The sequence below is a fragment of the Periplaneta americana genome, chromosome 15 (assembly GCF_040183065.1).
Source record: "Periplaneta americana isolate PAMFEO1 chromosome 15, P.americana_PAMFEO1_priV1, whole genome shotgun sequence".
Classification (NCBI taxonomy): Eukaryota; Metazoa; Arthropoda; class Insecta; order Blattodea; family Blattidae; genus Periplaneta; species Periplaneta americana.
The window spans coordinates 128,942,745-128,965,458 of NC_091131.1; the positions used below are offsets into that span (position 1 = coordinate 128,942,745).

The window sequence follows — 22,714 nt, forward strand, 5'->3', positions numbered from 1 at the left end:
CAGAAATATGTTCGCGTTTTCCAGTGACGAAAGAGCTTTCAATATTGAATCATATTTTCGCACAGGTACTGTCGTCCATTTGCCTACGTCGCATCCCGGTTTCCCCCACCTGCTTCTGTTCGCTCCTCTGTAAAGTCTAGTAGCTGAGCTATCTTAGCTCTTTTCTGAAAACATTAATTTCTGTTAGGAATTGGACGTCTACGTAATATTACACAAGTGTTTAAAATAACTTAAATAAAAGGGCCTCGTTAAGTAATTAACTGTCACGTGATACCCCCCCCCCCCTTTCTACGACCCTGCGACAAAACCACTTGAACGGACAGTAGATAGCATTTCTGAGTAATTTTATCTTTTCGGATCGGGCAGAAGTGAAGATTGAATTCACAATACGTAAGGTACTCTTTTATAGAGTAGGTACAGAATTATTTCAACATGAGTTACTCGTACGAAGGAAGAAACTGGTAATTGTAATTAGGTACAATAGTCTATAGTGTGATAATATGCACAAAAGGACTGAAGCCTGTATCGAAATGAACGGTCACCATTTTCAAAAATGTGTTTAAATATCCATATTATGATAATTTTCAATTTAACTTCATTCTCTATACTGTATGCTAATGTGCTGTAGACAGTACAATATACAATGCATAATTAATACGTCCGAATGGATAGCTCAATTCGTGAGTAAAAACACTAAGTGTTAATACAGTACTGTATTTTGATTAAACAAAAGCCTAATGAAAATTATCAAACTCAAAATTGCGATATTTCCTAGTTTACATAAATGGATGAACTACTTTTCTTCCATCCTATACCTACTCCAGTCGTGGAAGGGGTAGCAAACGGTGTTTCCTGTTTCAATCGTTAATAGAAAGGTATAGCCAGATTAATATTAAAAATGTTAGTAAAAATAAAATGATGTCCCTGTATATTCCATGTGTTCCAACTTACAAGAGGGAATGTTCTAAGGTACATGAATCCGTTGTACCTTGGAACACATTGCATATCCCTTCATTTTATTTTTTCCATCCTTATTAGATCTGTAAAACAGGAAAATACATACAGGACGTTGTAAAGGAATCGTCAATAATTATTTAAAGCATTTTTTATTTTAAACATTTCATTTCCCTAAATAAAAAAAAAAAAAATAAAATGTGAAACGTGTTTAAAGGTACAACAGTCTCCCCTACTTTAAGTAAACAATTTCAACAGATATAACTTTTGTAATACTAATTGTTCATCCACATATAACAAGGGTGGTTTACATGCAGTGCCTGTTAATCAGCTACGAATGAAGGAACCTTTCTTATTTGTGCAGTCATCTAGGCGGGAGAGGGGAAAGAATTTAGACTAAAATACCAACGAGAAGTATAAATAGGTACCGTAATTCTGCATAATTGTTATATGAATTATGTCATTTCATTTGCCAGTTTAATCTACGCAATGCAAAAAATCAAGGAGAAACATATAACAAGGGTGGTTTACATGCAGTGCCTGTTAATCAGCTACGAATGAAGGAACCTTTCTTATTTGTGCAGTCATCTAGGCGGGAGAGGGGAAAGAATTTAGACTAAAATACCAACGAGAAGTATAAATAGGTACCGTAATTCTGCATAATTGTTATATGAATTATGTCATTTCATTTGCCAGTTTAATCTACGCAATGCAAAAAATCAAGGAGAAAATCTGATTTGATTTGTGGTGGATCATCACTGTGTGCTTCAGATATCAAATAAAGTCATATTAATTATTTACTCAAATTATCATATTTTATCAACTCCATTTCTGGATATACTGGCATTTAAATACTGAACTTCAGCAAAATTCGTAAAATAGTTTTACAGGAATCGCTGTAGAAAGACAGATGAAGTGCCCCAAACCATTTTCTCCGCAACAGGAATATTGAAAATGAGTACGGAATTTCCGTTAATATTTAGAGTCTGATTTTTGAAGCATCACAATTTTTTTCTATTTAAGCCTCATGTAATATGAAAGCAAATATTAAAAATTCAGTCCCAACAACATTAAAATAACAGAATTTAATTGTAATATTTTCAATACCGTGGAAATGATCAGAGCTCTGTAATTTGCACGGCACGCCTCTTTAAAAATAAATGCAGTTATCTTTCTCTCATTCTGTATTTAAAAAAAGCTGGAAACTCGTACTGGAAACGTGTGACATGAACCCAGAGGTCTATGCAATATGGATGTTTGTGATACAAGCGCCACGTCAATGGCATTATCGGGGCTAATGCCGACGTGTTTATACACGTGTTTCGTGTTTCCATTTTCAATGCTAAACCCGGGGTACCGCAGTGGCACGGAGGGGCAATCACCTCGCCTGTTTGTTCCATTTGATTTGCTGTGATAACCCGCAGTTCATATAGCGTGTGTGTCCGGCGTTTCCCGGCCCGACTCTATTACGTGATCCCGCACTGATCGTCACTTCCAGACAACTGCGAGGCTGTGCCTTAAAATAGGACAAATCCATTTCCTTCCCCAACCCCAGGTCCTCGCAGTTATTTTTCACGCCATCATCGAATACCCACCCTGATAGTTATCACGGTCCTCGAACACACGTGAAACACGCCCACGTCTTTGCTGCTAAGCGACCGCTTGATATTAAAAGAGATAAGAATGCCAATAATAATAATAATAATAATAATAATAATAATAATAATAATAATAATAATAATAATAATAATAATAATATATAATCATCATAATTGATTTCAAGGATTAGCTTTATGCTTTAAATTGAATAGTAATCTGTATAGATCTATTGATAAATTGTTTGTGTTTGCAATTTGAAGTAGTTTGCATGATATGTATTATCAATTTCTGTATATCACAACTGATTGAATTGTTTATGCCTTAAATTTAATTAACTTGTTTTGTATTATACATATAGCTCAATGATTGTTTGCGTTTGTAAATTTAATAATCTGATTGGCTATGTATTGTATATTTTTAGTAGAGCCATCGATGTAGCTCAGTCGGCAGACTCGCTGGGCTGCTGATCCGGAGCTGCGTTCGGGGTTGGGTTGGATCCCCCTTTGGTCTCATTGAATGGTTTCTTCTGAGGTTTTCCCCAGCCGTGGGACTGAAGCCAGATGGTCTATGGCGAGTCCTCGGCATCATTTCATTTCACCCCTTTGATTTGATTACCTGGATGGGTTTTTCCGAGGTTTTCCCCAACCAAAAGGCAAATGCCGAGTAATCTTTTGGCGAATCCTCGGACCTCACCTCATCATTGTAGAAAATTACTAAATTGTAAAACTGTAAAAATGGTAAAATATTGTAAAAATTTGTAAAAATTGTAATTGTGATATTGTAAAATTTTGACTTGTTCCACATCTTAAAGCTTCATGCTCAAGTAAGATCTATGGAATATAATGAATGAATGAATGAATGAATGAATGAATGAACAAACTTATTCCGGCTCTTTAAATCTGCTATCTCTACCTCCTCCATGGGCGTCTTGTCTTCGTCGTCCTGTAGATTCATATTTTTCTGCTGTTTTAACTATTCTAGTATCTGACATAAGCTGTAAATGTTCAATCCAATATTGTCTGTTTTCTGTGATTTTATCTATAATACTCTGTACATTCAATTCATTTCTTATTTCTATAGCCTACTTGGTTTATGGTCAAGCAGTGAATATCCTGCTACATATTGATGATGATGATGATGATGATGATGATGATAATAATAATAATAATAATAATAATAATAATAATGTCCACCGCTGTTGTCTCGTGGAGCTCAGTGGGCCGGGGTTCGACTCCACGCTTGGGACAAGTTGCCTGGGTGAGGATTTTTCGGGGTTTTTCCGTCACTCCTACGGATGAATATCAGGTAACTTTATCAGGCTTATGGAACCCCACTCATTGGTTTTCAGATCCCGCCTGCGGCGGCCCTCCGAAGCTTGTGACACTCTCGGCCGGCCTCCATGGATGTCAAAGCATGGTAGTTGATGACCCAGCAGCAGAACCCACTCCCCTCCCGACGAGAGGGGTGGTCTACACCTCAGACCGTTTGAGGGGGGAATGTGGGGGCTGTTGGGGTGGAATGGTACACGGACTTGGAGGGATGACGGGACTGGTCGTTAAGGTGTTAGCGGTTACGTCGGTTCGGCGTGGGTGCTGTCGGTGGGCTTGCAACTCATCCCAGGGACGCACAATAGACCTCAGGTCGCGGTGCATAGGGATGTTCCCTCCCGGCCTCACCGAGAGAGATAAAAAATAATAAAACAATAATAATAAATAATGGTAAGCTTAATAATCTTCTCTTCTTTCTTTCTTCCTCTCCCTATTCCGACTTACACTCCACTGGGGGTATGGGAGAGAGAATTACTGAATCACATACTAGATAAATTTCTTTCATATCTAATACCGGGAATCGAATCTCGAACTGGTTGGTCGGGAAGCGACTACTGGGGGAGACCGCCTCAAGACACGGTTGAGTCATCTCTCCTCGGTCATTCTCCTGATAAATCCATACGTTCTCGAAATTCTGGAATCAATTCTCAAGATCATTTAGTCTCAGATATGCAGCGGAAATTTTTTTAAATGTAATGTGTATATCCGACCTACACTAACAGACAAAAATAAAAGGAAATCACATTGACCTTGTTTATTGGTTTATTTTACCACGCTTTATCAACAGCAATGGTTATCTAGCGTCTGACTGAAATGAAGGTGATAATGCCAGCGAAATGAGTCCAGGGTGCAGCGTCGAAAATTACGCAAAATTTTCTTTTAATACGTTGAAGAAAAACTCCGGATAAACATACGTAATATACATTGTTATTCATTGCAATGTGTTTGGCTAACAAAGAAGACAATATAAATGAATTTCTAATATATTTTGCATTGTACAAACTATTTTTATTTACTAGGTATATTCTTATGTTGCAATTTGTTATGTTTTCAGATGTACAGAACTAATGATTATTACAATGTAAACCTCAATCAGATAACTTGACTCAACCAGGATTTGAACCCAGGCCAGCTCGTTTCACGGTGAGACATGTTAACGTTACTCCACAGAGGTGGACTACACTGACATCATTCGAATTCGGTCGCCAAGTATATTCATTCTTGTAAGGCATATTTTGAAATGATATAACTTAAAAAAAAATGCCAATGAAAACCGTTACTACTCTCAACAATTCTCACTGGATGACAAATAGCGCACAAAGATCATCCTCAGAATGTCAATGTTTGTGCAGATTTAGCGGGGAACAGCAAAATGGATCTATTTTCATAGAAAGAAATTTAAACTCTAATCAGTATCTGCACAGATTTTGCGTTATTATGTTATCCCAAAGTGCATGCAATTTTTTTCTGCTGTCCTTCAGGAGAATATTAGTTTCAGTAAGATGATGCTCCTACACATTTTGGAAGAGAAGTAACGAAATGTAAATGGATTGGAAGAAGGAACACATTGAGTGGGCGACAAGATCACCTCACCACGTCCTGCTGGGTTTCTTTCTATGGAGTCAGGGTGCATCGGGATAAACTAAACAGAATGTTAAAGAACGAAAGGAAAAAATTAGAGATTAGATGGAACAGATCAGGCCTGTAACTGTGTGAAAGACAATGGAAAGTTTTTGTGGTAGATTCGGACATCGTTTGATTATGACATAAGTGGTTTCCATTTCAAGATTTGTTTTAAATTGTGAAATGTGTTGCTTATGTTGCGATTTTATTTGTAACCGTGAGATAAAATCAACACAATTGCACATAATAGGTCTAATTTACTCAAATCTTTTACAGTTTAAAATTGATACAACCTATCAAAATGTTAATTTTTATAGACAAAATTTGATATAGGTAATAAGTATATAAAAATTAATATTTAGTAACATTTTGAAACTAGACTATGTGACGAATACATCTACCTCGGCCAACTAATGTCCTTTCACAACAGATGACAGAACGAGATTCAGAGAAGAATTGGAAACGAATGGAAGAAATTTTGGAGCCTCAGTTTCATTCTGATAGACAAGACTTAAAATTTAAAATTAAGAAGCGGAGTCATGAACAGCTGTATTCCTCCAGTTCTCCTATACGGAGCATAGACATGGTCTCTAACGGAAAGAGAGCGGGACATGCTGAGAAAGTGTCAAAGAAAAATGGAGAGAAAGATGCTGATCATCACACTCAGACACAGACTACGTAACGAAGACATAAGGAGCCAAACACATCTCAAAGACGCAGCAGAAACGGCCGACAAGCTGAAGAAGAAATGGACAGGACATGTGATGCGACTCAACGAGAACCGGTGGACACACATAGGCCTACTTATGACATGGGATCTAAGGACTGGCAAACGCAACGTTGGAAGACAGAACATAAGGTGGGCGGACGAACTCAGATCAAGATTCGGACATCTATGGTCAAGAACAGCGAAAGACCGACAACAATGGAAGTTCACTACAAAGTAACTTGCAACCCCAGCAGTGATTAGTGAATAGTGGACTCTTCAATGTTAACCCAGACAGTATCTTAAACACACTATAACATTATGTAAATCTAGCTTTCAGAAAAGCTTCCAGTGAAGTTGATTTGAATAATTTCAAGGAAAAAATTGTTCCGAGGCCGGGTATCGAACCCGAGATCTTTGGCTAAAGGCACCAATGCTCTTACCAACTGAGTTTCCAGGAACTCTACCAGACCCCGACTCAATTTCTTCCTTTATATCCACAGACTTCAAAGTGGGCTGACAACCGTCAAGCAACCAACATTGAGTGCACACAAACTCTGACTTAAATTGTGGTTTCTTGTTAACGAATAGTGACGTGTATTATGCAAATCTAGCTTTCAGGTAAAGCTCCCTGTGAAACTGATTTGAATAATTGCAAGGGAAAAATTGTTTCGGGGCCGGGAGAAATTCTGCTGATACAGAATATTTTGATAAGAATAAGAAGTGTCAAGTTCCGAGTAATATCTCATACTTGTTTACACTTTATCTTATATAGGCCTAGTTCTATAAGATATCTTGAGAGACCGCAGAGGCCTCTGACGAACAAAATAGAAACAAAGGTAGTAAATAACCGAATATTATGCTGTAATGTTTCTGGAGTTCAGAGACGCTGTGTTCTCGAGATAAGGAACAACAAAAACTATTAATAATTCGTAATTAACCTGGAAACAATATCCCCTGAATGCACCGTTCGACGAGCGGCTAGAATTTTGGCCCTCAATGATGGAAATTTGGCTTCAACTATTGATAATCAAAGTGGAATTTAGGGTAAACGAAGACTCTTCTGTTGCCTCTGTTATTTTCATGCTTTGCTGTATAAGTTACAATAATTTTCTTCGCCTGTGTACAAATAAACGGGGAACAAATGTTTTATGCTACATTCCTTAGAATTTTAACGGAGAAAGTTGTACGGAACAAGACACCACAGAAATAGCAGGAGTAGGCGCGGAGCCTAAGTCTGTAGGTGAGGCACAATAAAAAGAGCGATATCTCGCCAAGTCACATTGACGTCATAAAATTTATGGTGGTTCTGATGGTAATCAGGTCAACAAGAGGTCCAAGCCTTAAAAATGTTTTCCGTCAAATGTATTTAGATAAAGTAGACAGGTCGTGGCGGGTTTAAAATTCACATATCTCAGCTTCGTATTTCGTGAAACGATTAATCTGATAACACTTCAACAGCCTTAAGGCTTCCTGTTCCTACATGAGACCATTCGCTGTGGAATTTCAAATCTCAACGTCCAAAATATGTCCGGGCATTTCGAATCTCCGCCCTAAAGTTAAAAACGTATCAAATTACAAATACATAATCCATAAGGCTATGTAGCAAATTGCCTGCAGACATGTTAATACTGGTGTGGGGTTCGTGTGTAGTTCGCCTTCGTCACAGACTTCCTGTTCTAGTCGTTGATCAATGCAGCAACTTTATTTTGGTCTTTCCACTGAATCACTGCAAAATGTTATATTAATGTAGGACTATATTGTGAAGTGCAGAAAATCGTGCAATCCTACCTCAGAATCGATCATGTCCACTATAAATTCTGAATTTGCTCTTCTTGGGGCCATATTTTCGATAAACGAGTATAATAGCCAAGTAATACCTGTACGATATTTGTAGGATCTTCATAATCATACTGAGGTATTAGATCCATGTCTTATTTCCTTTACAAAAGCCAATATTGTTCGTGGGACTAACAGAAACAGATTGACGAGGTGAAAGGAATCAAGCAAGATGAAGGAATAATAGTTTAAGAAGAATTAGGACGATCATAACAAGAAGGGAAGTACTAAAGATTTAGTGTCAACCATAAATATTTTATCCCAGGCAATCTTAGTTGCGGATGATAACAAGTGTGATTATCAGAAGTAAACAATACAAACACTTCAAAAACACTTACAATACAGTGTTTAGTGTAATGAATGAATGGTTTAGTGCAAATAAATTAGCACTAAATGTTTATACAACCAGTGTAGCCAAAGTTAGTACTAATATATAAAAGTGTTCAGTTTCTATACAATATTAGATGATCTCAAAGAATTTTTAAGCACAAGTATTCGTACATAATTGTGCTCAGTTCTCTACAATATCAGATCATCTCAAATAATTTTTAAGCACAAGTACTCGTACATAATAGTGCACAATTTCCCTATACTATAAGATGATCTCAAAGGATTTTTAAGTATAACTATTCGTACATAATAGTGTTCAGTTTTCCTACAGTATTAGATGATCTCAAAGGATTTTTAAGCACAAGTACTCGTACATAATAGTGCTCAGTTTCCCTAAATATTAGACGATCTGAAAGGATTTTTAAGCACAAGTACTCGTACATAATAGTGGTCAGTTTCCCTAAAAATTTTGGATGATCTAAAAGGATTTTAAGCACAAGTACTCGTACATAATAATGCTCAGTTTCTCTACAGTATTAGATGATCTCAAAGGATTTTTAAGCACAAGTACTTGTACATAATAGTGCTCAGTTTTTCTACAGTATTAGATGATCTCAAAGGATTTTTAAGCACAAGTAGTCGTACATAATAGTGCTCAGTTTCTCTACAGTATCAGATGGTCTCAAAGGATTTTTAAGCACAAGTACTCGTACATAATAATGCTCAGTTTCTCTACAGTATTAGATGATCTCAAAGGATTTTTATGCACAAGTACTCGTACATAATAGTGCTCAGTTTCCCTAAATATTAGATGATGTAAAAGGATTTTTAAGCACAAGTACTCGTACATAATAATGATCAGTTTCTCTACAGTATTAGATGATCTCAAAGAATTTTTAAGCACAAGTACTCGTACATAATAGTGCTCAGTTTCTCTACAGTATTAGATGATCTCAAAGGATTTTTAAGCACAAGTACTCGTATATAATAGTGCTCAGTTTCCCTACAATATTAGATGGATAATCGCTTAAACTGGAAAGCACACTTATTATATTACTTCTAATTTGAGTTCTGCCCATTATGCATTAAAATCCTTTTCTATTGGCGATAAAAACATACTTAAAATGGCAGTCTTTCATTCTATAATAAAATGTGGATTAATATTCTGGGATAACTAATCTGAAACTAAACAAACTCTTTTTGTTTTACAAAAGATAGCCCTAAGAATAATGATAGATGTGCACAAAAGGACATCATGTAAAAAGATTTTCTAAAATTTAGAAATAATGATCTTATTTTGTAACAACATTTTTCTCTGATGATGTTTTATGTTAAAAGAACAAAGATAAATTTAGAAATCAGGTCTCCATTTATCCTTCGTTTGTCTCGGCTGTTATAGAAAGGAGTTCACTATTAATGCATTACGGTCTTTAGTGCAATGCCTAATTTTATTATCCGCTTTGAAGGGCGGAGAGAAAAGGTTCAGAATAAAATTAACAAATATTCTTCATGCGATGAAAGAGTAATGGAACGGAGAAAAATTCTCTCCGGCGCCGGGATTTGAACCCGGGTTTTCAGCTCTACGTGCTGACGCTTTATCCACTAAGCCACACCGGATTCCACCCCGGCGTCGGAAATATCATATGTACTTCGGTACATTATAATAATACATATGATATGCGTAAATCACTTCGTGATTTAAGACGGCGCTTATTCCGTCGGATCCGGGCCAACTAGTCACTCATTACGAGTGCACCTCAGCACATGTGTGGACTTCGGTCCTAAGTTCATAGATATCTATGACGTAGTGCAGAGGGCGACCACTAGAGGGAACCCAAGAGTTGGAACTTAAAACTGAGACGATTCTTCCGACGCCGGGGTGGAATCCGGTGTGGCTTAGTGGATAAAGCGTCAGCACGTAGAGCTGAAAACCCGGGTTCAAATCCCGGCGCCGGAGAAAATTCTTCTCCGTTCCATTACTCTTTCATCGCATGATGACGCAGAATATCTGCATGGAAATATCATATGTACTTCGGTACATTATAATAATACATAAAATATTCTTCATACTCATATTTCTGCTGAACTGATAAGTTGTTTAATGTATGCTTGTAAATTGAATTAATCTGTTTACTATATATTTCATATTTTTGTGTAACATTTGAATTATTCTACATCTCTAAGCTAAAATTATGTCAGAATTAAAGAATACAATAAACGAAATGAAAATAAATTAGGAAATATTGTAAGAAGAACGACGAGAATTGAAAATTCAAAGGATTAGGAGCAACAGTTGCAGACGAATGTGAAGGAGAAACGGAAACACAGCAGTAAAAAAATTAAAATGCAAAGAGGAGGAAGACGAAAAGAGACGAGAAGGAAAAGATGAGGACAAAAAGAGGAAAGGGAAGACGAATAAACGAAAAAAGAAGGAAGAAGAGAAGAGAATGAAAATGAGAAAAACAGAGAAATACGGTAGGCCTAAGGATATACATAAGAAAAATACCAACAAAGATTTAGAAAGAAGGAGAAACTTGGCGGAAAAAAGGATAAATAGTTGAAAAGAAAGAGGATAAGGAGAAACATTAGGAAAAGAGGAAAAAAGAAAGATGGGGGAATAAAGGAGCAAGAAATGGAGAAGGTGAGAAAAAAGAAAGATGAGAAATAAGGACATGCAGGAGGAGAAGAGAAACTTAATAGAGAAAATGTGCAGAAGAATAAGGGAGATAAAGAAAACTTGGAAAAAAAGGGAAAATAAGAGAGAAATGAGGAAGAAGGCAGGAAATAAGTACGAATATAGGAATATAAGAAAGAGAAGGAAAAAAGGAAAAGAAGAGCAGTAGGAGCAGTAGTAGGATAAATGAAGAGAAGAAGGAAGAAATGAATCTCATGTTTCTATAGTGTCGTTCCACTGGTCACAAATCACAGACACAAACATGGATACGTGGCAACATATGTAAAAGTGGACAAATATCACATTAAGATTGAGTGCGTGTTCTTGTTACTTACTCGTCCACCACGACGAACTTGTCGCCCTCAGAAGCTATGCATCGCCCCTTGGTGCTCAGGCGGCTCTGCTCGATCGTGATTGGCTGCCGCACTCCGGACTGGAACCAGCTGCCCTCCCATTTGCTGGGGAAGCGGCACACGTCTGGAAACAAGCAAGAATCGAAACTTGAGTAGGCTATAGCCAAACCTCTACAGCAAAGCAAGCGCATTTTTCTGACGACGTCGTGCGCGGGCAGCAAGCGCTAAGTATGAAAAGAGGAAGGGTTGTGTATATGAATAAGCAACCTGTTGGATTAAGAAAACAGTGGTGCACAAACTTCAAACGGAACGTGAAATTTTATGTCGTTATTTTTATATGGCTTCTTTCTGTTTAATATTATCTATATTGTCTGTAAAACAAAAGTACTAACACCGATTTCTTAATACTGCACTTGTGTTTTAAATCTTAATAACATAATAGAGAGTTAAGAAGGAATATTCACTTAAATTCCATAGTAGTATAATATTATACTGTATTAAGGGGATGAAACACATCATTCATGAAGAAAGTGATAGTCCAAAGAAAGAGATTGAGTATGACATGATAAGTTGGAATTTATATTGATGGTACCTTTAGCCTTACAAAAGTAATCAATAAACTAATCAAAACAATATTACAGTACAAAGCAAAGTTACCTAGATATTGTATCTGTTTTAAGTATAACTAATATTACATAACAAAATTCTTATCGCATTAAGCTTTTAAGGTGATATTTGTGAGCAACTTCCTATCATCAGAATATTAAATTATTTTCTCGAAATCTGCTGAAGCTATAGAACTGACATTTTTACAACACATGGGCACGTATCTTTTGCTTATGATGTAACAGTAGTTGCTTTGTTAATTCATTTCCTTACAAACAATTTCCATGCGAATATTTTCAAAATTTTCAATGCACTATCTTCAGTAATACGTATTTACGGTATATTAGATTTACGAAAACATTCTGTAAGGCTACTAAATAAATAGGCCTATACCTGAAAATTTCACTTTTCTATACGAAAAGTTGAGAAAATATTTCTTTTGAATAAAAAAATCAAACTTGTGAAAAATGAGCATTAAAATTAAAACTTACATCCTTATAATGCACTTATACTTCTCAGGCAAATCTAAAAATTAACATGGATACAGTTTTAATAAGTTCTCTTCCCTTTATCTATTGAATCAGTGCTGGCCATCCCTGAATATAGCTCGACCAAGCAGCATATACCACCTCTTTCGTCTGTCTCTTTCCTTTCCACTGTAAAGCGCTCAGGCTCTCCTGGGCTCTAAAGCGCGCGCTTGCTCCTGTGGGCATCAATTGACATGCCTGCCCTACAGTCTCGGCTGCGCAGAACGAGGAAATCGGGGCAAATTGAACGCTGCGCTTGCCGCCATGATGTTGGAGAGCAGACGCATAAAAGCAGTACGTAAATCACGCAATTTAACGCTGTGATGATCTAAAATTGACAGATTATGGCCATTTTCGACATTTAACGTAAAATTAGGACGAAATAAACATATCCAAAGTTTCATTGATATGCGTCAGAGCATTAAAGGAAAGAAATACGTACGCAGCAATTTATAGAAAACATGCTCATAGCCCATAAATAGGCCTACACAATACATATTATAGAATGTATCATTTTACGATAATCAGCATATTGTTAGGTGTCAGAGAATCTAAAATTATATTAACATACATTACTCTTAGATCACAAGACGTAACTATATGCAACTTGATTACACAAGTTCTTATTATAATCAAATTCTTAAGTGAAATAAATATGTGATTATCAGTATAGACCTGTTGTTAAGTTTTAGAGAATCGAAAATTATATTACCGGTACTTCTAGACCATAGGACATAAGTAATCTTGCAAAATATAATGCGCAAAGATAGCCAAATTACATTGAATTCATTCTTCAATTTAATAAAGGGAATGCTATCAATTATAAAAAGTACCGGTACCTAATACATTGCAAACAATACGTAACGTTAAGATCTAAAAACTAAACATAATCACTTTATGCAAAATAAAAAAAGACATAATTACTTTTTATGTGTGGATTTCTTTACATATTGTATTGTTATTTTAAATAAATAAAATAGATATATTATCATTGCTTGCGGAGTGATGATACATAATTTTTATGCACATATGTAATATCAATAAGATGCCATTCCTTGCTTTTTTTAATAAGATATATCCGGAAAAATGTAAAACAGTTATTCATTGGTGAACCCTGAATCATAAGTTCACAAAGAAGGCTTAGCTATTATAGCTATTTATTTATTTATTATCTGTATATTTATTTATTCATATATGGATTTTGAATGAAAGTTTGTTATCTTGCAGATAAATTCATTTACATAATAAAAACAAAAAGTTACCTTTCCACTAATTGTGTTTAACATCTGATGTGTAAGTCTAAATAATTCACTCAGTGGGATTTCTCTACTGTCTGATATACCTGTACTAACAATTAAGTAAGTTATTCTTTATTGTCGTAAACTACTGATTGATTTTTAATGATATTGATATTGTAACAGCAGAGATAATATTATATCGTACCTTTTGCAAATGGCTTGGAAAATTAAACAGGGATAGTATATCATCTTTCAAAATTCTATTTCCATTACTTTCCCAAAAATCTGTACCTTTAAAATGAGACGGACACAATTTTACATAAAGTGAAGACACAAATTTGTCTCTTATTATAACAACAAACTCGGGCTTCTTCAAAGTGAATCTGTAAAGACAGATTGTTGCCTAATTATAAACTTTTTCAACTATGGTATCTAAGATATACATATGTTACAGTTTCAATGTAGCCTCCAGAATTGCATTTTATAATCTTAAAGCGTTTGTACTTACTTGTGAAAAGAAATTCCTGACCCTCTAAGCCACGTGCTATTGCACATATACGCCATACAGGAAATCACTAATTTTCACTATTTACAAACCACATCACTTCATATCAACTATAGACCTAATAATAGCTATTTACAAAACCAAAATTCATACTGTTATCACATCAATTTACATTACTTACACACTGTTCACTAAAAACACCCGAGACAAAACAAAGGAAAAGTATGACACTATCGTGTTTAGCGCTCTGTTTCTACCAGTAACATGGCGGCGTAAACATGCGCAGACTGGTTTCAATTTTGGACAGCACACCAGCGCTCTGTGTGAGTCTAGTATACTATATAACGTCTTTGAGTATAGTCAGTGCCAGCGTTTCACCCTACATTATAGCCTATATAGGCGTATAACAGATTGATCATCCCTAAGTTAAAATCGGTAGCACTTTGAAGAGAACAACCGCCAGGATCGCCACCCGTCCGCCGTAAACGAACACAAGATGGCAGTACAGTTACTAATGTAATTCAATTGAGAGTTATGACGTGATTCCTTATGTAACAACTACATGGCAGCATAGTAAACCAGACAAAAGTTATCATCAAAGCCTATAAGGCCGAGGAATCTGGGTGTATATGATCTAGGGTTTCACGTACAAAATAACAGAAAAGGATCCAAATTACAGTAGTCTCGATTATCAGACAGTCCATATTATCCGTCAGTGTTCGTGGTAGATCTCGCAGCGAGAAAAGTCTATCAGCAGGCAAACAAACATTAATGACACATTTTTCTTAAATACTGCACTGGAAATGTTTATATTAGCCTTCTGTGGGCCTACTGTGTTCTCATTGTTCTACTTTTTAATTCAACACACTTGTTTTATTATATATCTCTTTGTTCTTCTGCATTTTTCCTTATCCGACTCCTTCCAGGTCCAGTTGAGGTCGCATAATCGAGACTCTACCGTAATTCTCAAGTTGAAGGATTGAGAAGGAAAAAACCTAAAACATTGATTACATAAAATAAATTTGTAATTAACCAGCGAACCTCATGTCCAGATGCAAGCATGGCTACTAATAGGCCGATATCACCAAAAACGACTAGGCCTATGTAGCAGAATCCGAATATAGACCATTGTTCTACGCAAAGTCAAAACTGTGCAATTGCGTCTGCGGGAATTTTTCTTTGTGAACGAAAATATAAAAAGTTTTGACTATGGAAATGGAATTTCATAATGTCTTATTTTGATACGGTGATTAAGTCTTCACATAATGAGGTCGTGAGAATGTGTTCTTATGCCATTCTTGCACAGGAACGCATTCAACTAGAGGCAGAAGTCGGTCGACGAGGTGAAAACACAACTTTGCCATTAGCTGCAGCAATATTTCTCCGCCACAACACGCATGTATGTAGGTCTAATACGATTATCACTACTGCAGACATGCCAGCATTAATACAAAAACTCTGAATGGGCTGAGTAAGACGAACTAAATGTCACCATATCACTACTTAATAAACATAGAATTGAAAACATTAATTAATCATAGCTTTGAATAAAATGTACAAAGACTCACATTGTGAGTTCAGAATAGATAACAGTCTAAGTAATTATCTTACATACAGTGATAGATAGGTACCGCAGTTTTCCATAACTATGGTCCACATTTGTCACATTTTTCTTTGTATATTCAATACTATTCATCCAGATTAAGTGAAATTTTGGCTTCGGACTCTTGTAACTGTATATTAAATAAATATTGACATATGTGTTTGAAATTATTTAATTACAAGTGTTAAAAAAATAATAAGCATTGGTACATAGTTGTATTCTAAGTTGCCCAACTATGGTCCACTCATATATTCATGCTTGGAAGCATGAATGGACTATAGCTGGAGCTGTAATTATTCGTAAATCAATACATTGAGTTTCTAATTTAAGGGTAGAAACATAATCTAGTACAGAAATATTAAAAATAAATAAAAAATACATGGATTCTTTTTATTAGTACACATTGCATAAACACATAATAAACAAGTGAAATCTGAAAGTCATTTTCCTGCAATAATGAACAATTACACTCACCGGCAAAAATACCGGGCCACCTAAAGTTTCTCAATTTTTTTTTTATGAGGTGAGAATCAGAAAATCCATTATGAAATGAAGAACACATTGCTTCCCAGAAAAAAAAAATCCTTGATTATCACTTGCGCTATTATTTTCAACGCCAAACATTTGATATAATTAAAAGGTGTAAAAACTTACAAACTGTTTCAATTTCCTTCCAAATGTTCAACTGATTTTGTGGCCACCCAGATGTTACTAATAGCGAATATTGCCTCCCCGTGACTGTATGACGCTTACCATTCGTCGATTCAACCCTTCGATCATATTCTGGATGTCAGTGTGGTCGATTCTATTCCATTCTATACTTAGAATATTTCAGATCTGCTGTAAGTTGCTGTGAGGAGTTAGTCGCAATTCTGGGCCTTTAGCTGGTCTTCTGGAATTCAGCCCAAATTCATCCAGACGTCTGCTTACAGTTCTCTCACTCACGTTAACTTGTCTTATTTTCTGGAAGGCTCTTCTGGTCCCAAGAACTGCAGCCATATAACGCTGATTATTCCCATCTTCTATCAATGCAACCATTTTGCTGAATCGGTAGGACTTAGTGACATTTGTATACAATGAAGTACTCCAATACTGCCTCAAGAGACTTACCAGTCTGTAGACTTGTACAGCATAGCTTGAAATGAGTCCGAGAAGTTTAGACACAATATCGCAAGAAGAACGAATCTCCTTTTCAGATCATTGTTGGCTATTACGTATTCAGTATTACATTGTTACCTATGACAAAATAAATGAATAACTAAATGAACCTCAGCACACCTACAATTATTTAAAAAATCCTGCAATTTAAAAAAATTTTAAATAAAATGTAGTTCGCACGGTTTTTTTTTTTTGCCGGTGAGTGTATATTAAAGAACAAAAGTACGGTATAAGTACGGTATCAAAATAAACTAACACATTCTTAGCAAAATATTATGCAAATAAATTCACTTATAATTTTTATTTACCATACTGAGAACTATATTCAGTAGGCTTATTTCTATCCTTTGAATCTCCACTTCTCTTGTAATTCTGAAATTGAAAATAGATCTCTATTTTTCGAGACGCATATGGGGTCTTCAATTTGTTTTATTACGTATTCCTTTCTATAGAATAAAATGTCTTCCATTTCTCGCCACCTCAGTAAGTGCCGCTTCTTACTGTACATGAAATAACAGCTCCATTGTTCTTCACTTCCAAAACTTTCCCTGGCCACAATTCCTCCTCATAAGTACTGTAACTACCATATAACTATGTGCCTTTAGCATTATTTTAACAGATTTCGTCTTGATTTCCACATCTGACTCACTGTCTGTAAATATGGAGAGTACACTGGAAACATCATAATCTGTATCCAATTCAATTTCATCGCTCTCATAATCACTTACAGGGACAGTTGTGATCCTTCTACCCTGAAGTTTTCGTTTTACCGGACCATTATTCGTGCTAGTACCATTGATGCTGGAACAGCCTGCTTCTTTATTTACTGGACTATAATGTTAAATGCTGTTTTAGAATATACTGAGATACCGTATTTGCAGAAGTAAATAATCAAATTGTTCACATTTCATTAAAACAAATGTTTCAAAATGAAATACAACTATGGTCCACGAAAAATTGTGGTACATAGTTGAGGTCTGACTTCCAGCCTTGAGGTTAAACATTTTTCACGCAGAGATCTTAACCTCTGCCAGTCTAATTATTACGTGAAAGTAAACACTATATAGCCAGGTTTAATTGTACAAACAATCATATATCTATAATTTACCAGTTCTACAGAGGAGAGCTTAATAAAACAGATAAACACAAAATGAATGATTTCGTGTCTTCACACATTCAATAGAACTTTGCACACTGACCTTGTTAAGCATCCATATCATTGCCACGTGTAATGGTAGATAGAAGTATCTATGGGGAACATAATTCCATCACAGTGGCGCCTTAAATGGCAAACACCGAACTCTTGGGGGACTAAGTAGTACATAATGCGTTTTGGACCATAGTTGGGTGCCTGGACCATAGTTATGGGAAATTACGGTACCGTAGTTTCCCCTCACTATGGTCCACATTTGTCACATTTTTCTTTGTATATTCAATACTATTCATCCAGATTAAGTGAAATTTTGGCTTCGGACTCTTGTAACTGTATATTAAATAAATATTGACATATGTGTTTGAAATTATTTAATTACAAGAGTTGAAAAATAATACGCTTTGGTACATAGTTGTATTGTGAGTTGCCCAACAATGGTCAACTCATCTATTGATGCTTGAAAGCATGAATGGACTATAGCTGGAGCTGTAATTATTCGTAAATCAATACATAGAGTTTCTATTTAAAGGTAGAAACATAATCTAGCACAGAAATATTAAAAATAAGTGAAAAGTACATGGATTCTTGTTATTAGTACACATTGCATAAACACACAATAAACAAGTGAAATCTGAAAGTCATTTTCCTGCAATAATGAACAACTACACTTACCGGCAAAAATACCGGGCCACCTAAAGTTTGTCAGTTTTTTTTTATGAGGTGAGAATCAGAAAACCCATTATGAAATGTAGAAAACATTGCTTCCCAGAAAAAAAAGCACTCTTTTTTATTATAACTTGCGCTATTATTTTCAACGCCAAACAATGGATATAATTAAAAGGTGTAAAAACTTACAAACTGTTTCAATTTTCTTCCAAATGTTCAACTGATTTTGTGGCCACCCAGATGTTAATAATAGCGGATATTGCCTCCCCGTGACTATATGACTGTTACCATTCGCCGATTCAACCTTTCGATCAGATTCTGGATGTCAGTCTAGTCGATATTATTCCATTCTTTAATGAACATTTCGGAGCTGCTGCAAGTTGCTGTGAGGAGTTAGTCGACTTCTAACTCGCTTCCCTAGCATTTGCCACACATGTTCAATAGCGTTTATATCAGGATTTCTTGCTGGCCATACTATCCTATTCAATCCAACGTCGTGAAAGACCCACACATGTTCAATAGGGTTTATATCAGGACTTCTTGCTGGCCATGCCATCCTGTTCAATCCAACGTCGTGAAGGAACTCATCCACGATTCTTGTAGCATGAGGGCGAGCATTGTCATTCATTAACAGGAACTTTTCACCAATAAGTGGGGCATATGGTACCACATGTTAAATTAGACCTTCTTCGATGTATCTTGGAGCAGTCAAAGCATCTCCATTAATGAAAACAAGTTCTGTGTGAGCTTCATACGAAATGCCATCCCATACCATTACTTATCCACCTTGGAAACTCACACGTGAACTAAAGGTACATGAAGAAAAACGTTCCCCTTCTCTTCTCCACACTCTTTCACGTCCATCTGTAAACTAAATCTCGATTCGTCTATGAAGCGCACTCGTCGCCACTGCCCCAGGTTCCAATTAGCATGATTGTGAGCAAAACGGAATCGTTCAACACGATGTTGCTGGAGCAATTCTGGGCCTTTAGCTGGTCTTCTGGAATTCAGCCCACATTCATACAGACGTCTGCTTATAGTTCTCCCACTCACGTTAACTGGTCATATTTTCTGGAAGGCTCTTCTGATCCCAAGGACTGCAGCCACATAACGCTGATTATTCCCATCTTCTATCAATGCAACCATTTTGCTGAATCGGTAGGACTTAGTGACATTTGTATACAATGAAGTACTCCAATACTGCCTCAAGAGAGCTTACCAGTCTGTAGACTTGTACAGCATAGCTTGAAATGAGTCCGGGAAGTTTAGACACAATATCGCAAGAAGAACGAATCTCCTTTTCAGATCATTGTTGGCTATTACGTATTCAGTATTACATTGTTACCTATGACAAAATAAATGAATAACTAAATGAACCTCAGCACACCTACAATTATTTAAAAAATCCTGCAATTTTAAAAAATTTTAAATAAAATGTAGTTGGCACGGTTTTTTTTTTTTTTTTTTTTTTTTTGCCGGTGAGTGTATATTAAAGAACAAAAGTACGGTATAAGTACGGTATCAAAATAAACTAACACATTCTTAGCAAAATATTATGCAAATAAATTCACTGATAATGTTTATTTACCATACTGAGAACTATGTCTATATTCAGTAGGCTTATTTCTATCCTTTGAATCTCCACTTCTCTTGTAATTCTGAAATTGAAAATAGATCTCTATTTTTCGAGACGCATATGGGGTCTTCAATTTGTTTTATTATGTTTTCATTTCTATAGAATAAAATGTCTTCCATTTCTCGCCACCTCAGTAATTGCAGCTTCTTACTATACATGAAATAACAGCTCCATTGTTCTTCACTTCCAAAACTTTCCCTGGCCACAATTCCTCCTCATAAGTACTGTAACTACCATATAACTATGTGTCTTTAGCATTATTTTAACAGATTTCGTCTTCATTTCCACATCTGACTCACTGTCTGTAAATATGGAGAGTACACTGGACACATCATAATCCATATCCAATTCAATTTCATCGCTCTCATAATCACTTACAGGGACGGTTGTGATCCTTCTACCCTGAAGTTTTCGTTTTACCGGACCATTATTCGTGCTAGTACCATTGATGCTGGAACAGCCTGCTTCTTTATTTACTGGACTATAATGTTAAATGCTGTTTTAGAATATACTGAGATACCGTATTTGCAGAAGTAAATAATCAAATTGTTCACATTTCATTAAAACAAATGTTTCAAAATGAAATACAACTATGGTCCACGAAAAATTGTGGTACATAGTTGAGGACTGACTTCTAGCCTTGAGGTAAACATTTTTCACGCAGAGTCCTTAACCTCTGCCAGTCTAATTATTACGTGAAAGTAAACACTATATAGCCAGGTTTAATTGTACAAACAATCATATATCTATAATTTACCAGTTCTACAGAGGAGAGCTTAATAAAACAGACAAACACAAACTGAATGATTTCGTGTCTTCACACTTTCAATAGAACGATGCACTCTGACCTTGTTAAGCATCCATATCATTGCCACGCGTAATGGTAGATAGAAGTATCTATGGGGAACATAATTCCATGACAGTGGCGTCTTAAATGGCAAACACCGAACTCTTGGGGGACTAAGTAGTATTCAAGCATAACATAACACTTAGAACCCCACTAAAATTTTCTTGACAACATGAAAAAACTCTTATAAACCAACAAAATCGCGCACTAGACTACAGGGCTGATGTCGCTAGCTGACAAGCAAACATTCTCATGGGAGCAGATAAAAAATTTAATTTTTTTCTTCCATCATGTTAATAATGTCAAAAGAAGTGCTTATACAAATTTTGGCCACTCGACCGGAATTATGAGGCCGTCCAAAAAATGATTTTCCCTGGGGCCGTTTACAAAAAAAAACATAATTTCATGGAAAGATTTATTGAAACAGCAATTATGCTATTTTTCAACATATTCAACAACATTGGAACTGAGACATTTGTCATACCATGGGATCAATATGTGTATCCTTGTGTCGTGTTGTGCACCTCTCTGTTGATCCTACGGTATGACAAATGTCTCAATTCTAGCGGAGAATATATTGAAAAATAGCGCAAGAATTGCTGTATCTGTTCCAATAAATCTTTCCATGAAATTGTGCTTTTTTCTGTAAACGGTCTCAGGGAAAATCACTTTCTGGACGGCCTCGTAATTGCAGTCAAGTGGGCAATTTTTTTATAAGCACTTATTTTGACATTATTAACATGGTGGAAGAAAAAAATTTAACTTTTTTATCTGCCCCCATCAGAATGTTTGCTTGTGAGTCGTCTCTACCAGGCAATGCCAGTAGGGTAGGCTACACTTTTCGCACGATTAAATATCTCTGCCATGTAGTGACTCTTTTGAAAATTTCTTCCATCGTATAAAATTCCACTTTTTCAATTCAGATTCTTTTCAGTTATATGCCCTTTTCTCTGCGATAGTTTTGTAAAAATATAGGCTATATATTTCTTTCCTTCCTTTCCCCTTTTTGTTCTCTTTATCAGCGGATGAATTTATTATAATAGCCTTTTTATTGTGAATTTTATTTAATATTCGCATTTCTTTTCTTTTTATTATTATTTTATTACATTCCATTTTGTTATATTCTATCTTACGTTTTCCATATTAACCATTTGTACTAAATGAGTTGCTTTAGTATATTCCAATATATTTTACTTTCTTTTTTCTAGTATTGCATAATTTTCATGTTGTTTAGTGTCGATTTTATTATGCTATTATTATTATTATTATTATTATTATTATTATTATTATTATTATTATTATTATTATTTTGTAATATGTTAGTGTTCTGTTCTTTAACTTTTTGTTAAATTTTAACTGCTTGTATACT

General features: G+C 35.7%; 1 protein-coding gene across 2 annotated transcripts in view; it reads right to left on the minus strand.

Annotated features, from left to right (window-relative positions):
• The window catches only part of LOC138715328 (uncharacterized), a 1,341,767-nt gene that overhangs the window by 236,085 nt on the left and 1,082,968 nt on the right, over nt 1-22,714 (minus strand). For both annotated transcript variants that reach the window (XM_069848117.1, XM_069848119.1), the window contains one exon: nt 11,389-11,530. In XM_069848117.1, the coding sequence (XP_069704218.1) occupies nt 11,389-11,530 (142 nt within the window). The remainder of the gene's footprint in view (nt 1-11,388; nt 11,531-22,714) is intronic.